We start from the raw sequence: 7,019 nt of genomic DNA, 5'->3' as shown, positions 1-7,019 counted from the left end.
TACACTAGCTAAGACACCTTAAAATAGTGATACCTTATTTATTTAAATCTAAAAATATATAAAATGTGCTATAAATATATAAATATTAAATGTCACAATAAAAAGTGTCTTAATGGCCCTAAAATGCAATTCATATGAATATATATATTAGAGTAGTACATATTTGTACATATATTACTGTTTGTGTGTATAGCAATTTATTTTATATATATACATACACACACACACATATATATATATATAATGTATAATATACATTTATATATTTATTATATAATGTATATATATGTATATATATATATATATATATATATATATATATATATATATATATATATATATATATATATATATATATATATATATATATACACATATACACACACACATAGTATATACATGTATAATATATATATATGTGTATATGTGTGTGTGTGTGTGTGTGTGTGTGTGTGTGCATGTATATAATATATGACCCTGGACCACAAAACCAGTCATAAGGGTCAATTTTTTTGAAATTGAGATTTACACATCATCTGACAGCTGAATAAATAATCTTTCCATTGATGTACGGTTTGATCGGATAGGAAATTATTTGAAAATCTGGAATGTGAGGGTGCAAAAAATCTAAATATTGAGAAAATTGCCTTTAAAGTTGTCCAAATTAAGTCCTTAGCAATGCATATCCACTCACAAAAATAAGTGATTTATTTATGGTAGGAAATTTACAAAATATCTTCATGGAACATGATCTTTACCTAATATCCTAATGATTTTTGGAATAATACACATATATACACTTTTTTTCCTTGATTTTCCACAAACCAACAAACAATAATGATAGTATTAGTAGCATCATTTGGGGCATGGGCTACACTTTCTCATAAAAATTATTTGCACTCAAATCAATATTTCATGTCCATTCATTTATTTATAAAGTATCCATGAAATAAGCAGGAGAATGTAGTTCTCTAGTTATCACTAAAGCAGACGGTTTATTATCCTCATTTATGTCTTCACCAGACAATTGGAAATCCTCACTTTAAACATTTGTTTTGCACTCATCTGTGACACCATTGAGACATATAAGGCGGGAAATATTTCAACTCATTTAATATTATACATTCATACAAGTGTGAATAACACACTGGATTTCAACAGTCAGAAGAGCGTTTAACACAGAATTACACGTGTACTTCTTGAGGAAGGACTCAGTTGTTTCTCATAAAGAGACGATGATTAAAACTCAAGCTTTAAAATCACATCATCTAAAACACTCCATAAAAATTGAGACTTAAAACGACATTTTAAACTAACGTTCACATACATCGTACACTAAAAGCTACACTATACACAAGCACAATCTCTGAGCGCTCGTACTGTAACGTCACAGGACGCCCGATATGCCAAGAGATATTAATAGTCCTGGCCTGTCAGAGGAGAGGAGACGTCCACTAGCTCACGACTCTCAGGACTTCCAGCTGTACGAGTAGTCTCTCATGTGCAGCTGTCTGAGCGCACACTTTCCCAGCATGCTCGGCGCTGCCAGCTGCTGAACGGAGCTCTGCTGTAGACCACACCTGCCCAGATCCTGTACAACACTCTCCTAGAGAGAAGAAACCAGAGCATGAGACCTTCTGCAGCAGACGCCTACATTCACACAATATAAGGACGTCGAGAGAAATTATAATTATAAACATTCCAGGATTTTTCTCCATATAGTGGAGCTTCACTGGGGTTCAACGGGTTGAAGGTCCAAATGTCAGTTTCAGTGCAGCTTCAAAGAGCTCTACATGATCCCAGACGAGGAATAAGAGTCTTATCTAGAGAAACCATCGCTCATTTTCTTAAAAAAAAAAAAAAATGATATACTTTTTAACCACAAATGCTCATCTTGCACTGCTCTGTGATGCTCCACGCATGACACAATCATGCATGTAGGGCGAAAAACTCCATCTCATTTTCTCCTCCAGCTTCAAAATCGTCCAACATTGTTGTTTCACCCTTTTTTTAAAGGCCATTTGACTTAATCTTTGAACATTCACAGATCAGCACTTCCGCCTACGTCACGCGTGACCTTTCCAACATGATTACGTAATGCGTGGCGCATCTCAGAGCAGTGCAAGATGAGCATTTGTGGTTAAACAGTATATAAATTAGGGCTGGGTATTGACAATTTTCACGATTCGATTCAATTCGATTACGATTTTGATTCGATTTCGATTATTTTGGATGTAGTATTTCAGTTTCAGCACATGGCAAATTTTCTAGAGGGAAAAAATCTCTCAACTAATGCTGTAAACTACACATGAGAGTCAGCTGGTACTACTATAATAATACTGAAGGTTAAATTAACCTTATATACAAACACTAAAATTACACTCAATGATGTTTTTATTATAAATAAAGTTTAGAATTACATAATCATATTTCTACTCCAATTTGTTTTTTTGAAATATAAACATTTAAATCGCAGCTGTCGTAACTGATTTATTAAAACATGCATTAAATATTGAAGAACATTAAAAATTATAATGAATATGTAACGGTGCATAGCTATATTTATCAGAATGATGCTCTCTAGAGTCACTTTTCTAGCTGACTAATGAGTTTATGGTCACTGAATATGTTTTTCTGAGGTAAATGTGACATTAAAGCTGTTTTATTGAGTCTTTCCGAGGTTGAAACACTGATTGAGCGATTACACGAGACATGATACGGATTTCAGTAAGTTGTACTGTATATTTTAACATACCTTCAGATGTTCATGCATGTTTATTTCACTGTAACTGGTATTAAAGCGGAGGAGAGGATGATCACATGCTTCTCTTTAACTGAGGCGCTAAAGCGATCTGTCACGCCACATTAAACAGCGCCAAAACAGTATTTATTTTTTGAATCTCATAATAAGATGGACGTCATTTGAAATCTGAGACTTTGCTTCATATCAAAAGTAACAAAGCACAAAGATTGTGATTTATTGGATGGGAGGAGCTACATATTCTGCTCATTCATCAACTGAAAACAGACTAGACTAATCCATTCTTGGGATTTAAGAATCAATATCGGTTCGTAAAAATGAGAATCAATTAAAATCGAGAAATCGATATTTTTTACCCAGTCCTAATATAAATGTTTATTTTTTTTCGAAAACAGCCGATGGTTTTTCTAGATAAGACTCTTATTCAATCCATTGAACCCCAGTGAAGTCCACTATATGCAGAATGTTTTCCTCAAAAACCTTCATTTCTTTTCCACTGAAGACGTAAACATCTTGGATGACATGAGGGTGAGTAAATTATCAGGAAACTTTCATTCAGAAGTGAACCAATCCTTAAATTCAATGTGTTACTTGTTGATTCTTTATGATTTAGAAAAATTTACAAGCAATTTCTGAGTGAAAATAGTTTCAAAGTGAATCCTAAACCCCTCTGTTTTCAGTGTAGAAGTAGCAACACACTAAAAGCGGTGAGACGTACCAGCTGTGGCGGCTCAGAGCTCTGGCTGATGGGTACGTTGAGGACGGCCGTGGGCTCATGGGTGTAGAGACCCACGCTGAACTCTCCTCTCTGAGCGGGTCTCAGGAGCTGCGTCAGCGCGTGGAGCGTGTGGGGCATGATGGGACCCGTCACCTCCAGACTGCACACGTCCTGATAGCCCGTCCTCACCTGAGTCTTCACGTTCACAGTGCGGGCCTGAAAACATGATCAAAGACAGACAAAAAGTTTTCATTAGAATAATACTACATCATCTGTGCCCTATGATAAAAAGTAAAACAATAAAAATAGTTTTAGTAAACATAATTTATGCAAATACATCAGTGCGAATCAATGAGGGCGACAAGCGCGAGGCCGCGTACCTTGAGCGTCTGCAGTGTGGCGCCTCTGAAGGCTGTAGGGGCCAGGAGTGTTGGAGGAAGTCCTGCCTGTGAACCGGCTCCTGCCACCAAACTCTTACAGTTAATGAGGAAGTTGAGCAGCGTGAAGGTGTTCGAACCCTCCACCAACACCACGGACTCGGGCCTGTGGTCCAAACGCACCTCTCTGTGCTCCTTACGACTGGTGCACGACTTAAGGAAGTACATCACACAAACTGAGCATCCAGGGCTAATAAACTACAGTGCGTTTCACATATGAAACTGTTTATGCTTCAACATGGGTAATTAATTCAGGTTTAACCAAGTTTTGACATTTTCACACAATGCATTAGTGTGCATCGTTATATTACCATGTGAATATTTTAAGACTGTTTAGCGATTTGCTGTTGTTAGCTGTTAAGAACACAATTCAAAGTTTGTAACTAAAGACAGCATTGCATTGTCCTGAGCTGGTTGTTAAATTTATTTATAGAGCACTTTTAACAAAACACACTGTTTCAAAATAGCTTTACAGAAAATCATAATGTTAAATGTTTATAACATCTCAACATCTTCATGTGTTAGTCACATTTATCATATTAGAGTAGGGCTGTCAAATGATAATCGTATACCAAATAAAAGTTTGAGTTTGCATAATATATGTGGGTGTACTGTAATTATGTATATATAAATACACACAAATTAATGCATATATTTAAGAGAAATATGTTATTTATGTATTTATATATAATATAAATTATGTAAAAATATAAATAAATACATATACTTGTAAATATTTCTCAAATATATACATAAATGTGTTTGTATTTATATATACATAATTACACACAGTACACCCACATATATTATGCAAACTCAAACTTTTATTTTGTATACGATTAATCGCAATTAATCGTTTGACAGCCCTAGATTAGAGCTGGATGATAATATATAAGGCCCTATGAAATCTGCTTTCTTTTTCCCCAAATTCCGTTTTAATTTTATCCAAATTCTGTTTTTTTCTGGACTCCAATTTTATTTTGGTTAAATTAAATTTTTAGTAATCAAAAAGCATGTCTAATTAATTGAAATCATGAAACTTGCACAATTTAACAATTTATTAAAAGTTTAACAAAAATTATATTTTTAGGTCTCTATGAAATATTTTTTTCCTCACATTCTCTATTTTGACCAAATTCTGTTTTCAGGATTCAGTTTTAATGGTTTAAATTAAATTTTAATAATTCAAAAGCATGTCTAATTAATTGAATTCATAAAAACAAATTAATTTTATAAATTGAAAAAAAAAAAAAAAAAATCATTTCTTTTTCTGGCAATCAAATTAAGGCATAAAATTAATTTGTATTTTAGTCATATGACATTAAACTTTTTTTGCCAAACAAAGTGCTGCACAACAGAGCTTTGCTGTTAAAATTAAAACATGGAAGAAAAATTGTGATTATTCCATATTAAAATAAAGTTTTAATAATTTATTAAATAATAATTAATGTTAGTATTATTATTACATTGAGACATATCTAAATTCTATTGTACAGCAGTAATATATTTCTTTTATTTTGACGGGTTGCCGTAAAGACTTTGAGTTTCTGTGTGTTTATGATTTGACGATAGTTTTTAATGCATTAACTAACACAAATTAACAATGAGAAATACATTTGTTGCAATATATATATATATTCATCTTTGTTAATGTAAATTAATAAAAGTACAACTGTTCATTGTTAGTTCATATCAGCTCAGGTCCATTAAAACAAATACAACTTTTGATTTGAATGTATTAGTAAATGTTTAACTTAACATGAATTAAGATTAATAAATGCTTTAGATGCATTTTTCATTGTTAGTTCATGATAATTAATGGAAGCTATATATATATATATATATATATATATATATATATATATATATATATATATATATATATATATATATATATATATATATATATATATATATATATATAGCTTTACACGTGTATAAACTATGTATGCAGCTTAAGTTGCAAATACTTGCAACTTATATGAACAAGTTTATATAAAAAGCTGTAAGGATACAGTTTGATAGAAATGGCATCTGGTTTCTTGATCTTGTCTTGGACGCCCATCTCCTTCAACCAAGAAAATCCACATTCATCGTCATCATCCTCCTCCTCCTCGTTTTCACTGTGCTCACTTAATCTGGAAAAAGGAAAGATGACATACACGTCGATCAACATTCAAAGCTGATCAAAGCACATCAGTTGTCAGCGGTGATGTACTCACACTTCCTCACTGTCAGTCTGCTGGACGCTCTCACCGGCCTGAGATGAGCCGAGCTCTTTGCTTTTCCTCCGCTCCTCCAGCAGAGGGAGTGAGAACTCTATCCCTGAACACAAGAGATGACGTTTGAATCCACAGCTGTTTGCAAGTAAAGACTGATAAACTTCATAAAGAGGCTGTGCATTAGTGGTTTCAGCACTGCAATATAACACCAAAACATGAGCATTTTTTATTTGTTGCTGTGAAAGCGCAGCCACTCTCACCCTCAGCCTTCATGGCCTCTCGCAGCCCTCTAGTGGTGGGCGACAGCAGTGCAGTGATGCCTTTAGAGCCGCTCAGACCGGCCGCTCTGAACAGCACAGTGAACTGATACGAGCACAGGTAGAAATACGGACACAGTCGGGCCTTCAGCAGACTGTAGAGAGACGTCAGACTCACAGACCTGCAACACACACGACAACATATTCAGCATCTAGAGATCCGATGTTTGTATTCATGCATGTGGCAGACGCTTTTGATGGCATCCCGTGAACATCACACACACTGCCGTCTCTCACCAGTCGCTCATCAGGCTCTGCTGCAGCGCTTCGTCCTGCGCCCACGGCACGCACTTGCCAGAGAACTTGCGCTCCGCACCGATCCGTGGGAAGAGGGAGAGCCAGGGCAACGACGGGTGCTGCCAGTACTGAAGACACTGCTGAAAACCACAGCGCAGCTCCGCACAGCCCCGGGGATCCTGCAACACACACACAAATACAGATAAACATGTTATAGAGCAGCATGACTTCATTCTACTGGACTGTATTAAAAATGTGCTCTTGAAAAGATCAAATTAAAACTATTAAAAAGAATAATTATTTAAAAACTAGAAATATTAAAACTAT

At 34.8% G+C, this 7,019-nt stretch overlaps 1 protein-coding gene across 1 annotated transcript in view; it reads right to left on the bottom strand.

Annotated features, from left to right (window-relative positions):
• Positions 1-1,096: 1,096 nt before the first annotated feature.
• LOC125272954 (protein downstream neighbor of son homolog) overlaps positions 1,097-7,019 on the bottom strand; it is a 9,569-nt gene continuing 3,646 nt past the window's right edge. The window contains exons 4-10 of the mRNA XM_048198167.1: positions 6,693-6,871; positions 6,399-6,577; positions 6,139-6,241; positions 5,932-6,054; positions 3,860-4,058; positions 3,480-3,695; positions 1,097-1,606 (exon numbers count right to left, since the gene is read on the bottom strand). Of these exons, the coding sequence (XP_048054124.1) occupies positions 1,469-1,606; positions 3,480-3,695; positions 3,860-4,058; positions 5,932-6,054; positions 6,139-6,241; positions 6,399-6,577; positions 6,693-6,871 (1,137 nt within the window). The 3' untranslated portion in view covers positions 1,097-1,468. The remainder of the gene's footprint in view (positions 1,607-3,479; positions 3,696-3,859; positions 4,059-5,931; positions 6,055-6,138; positions 6,242-6,398; positions 6,578-6,692; positions 6,872-7,019) is intronic.

This window comes from Megalobrama amblycephala, linkage group LG7 (assembly GCF_018812025.1).
Source record: "Megalobrama amblycephala isolate DHTTF-2021 linkage group LG7, ASM1881202v1, whole genome shotgun sequence".
Classification (NCBI taxonomy): Eukaryota; Metazoa; Chordata; class Actinopteri; order Cypriniformes; family Xenocyprididae; genus Megalobrama; species Megalobrama amblycephala.
Note: the sequence above shows the minus strand (reverse complement) of the source record. Positions and strands in the feature narration are given on the sequence as shown.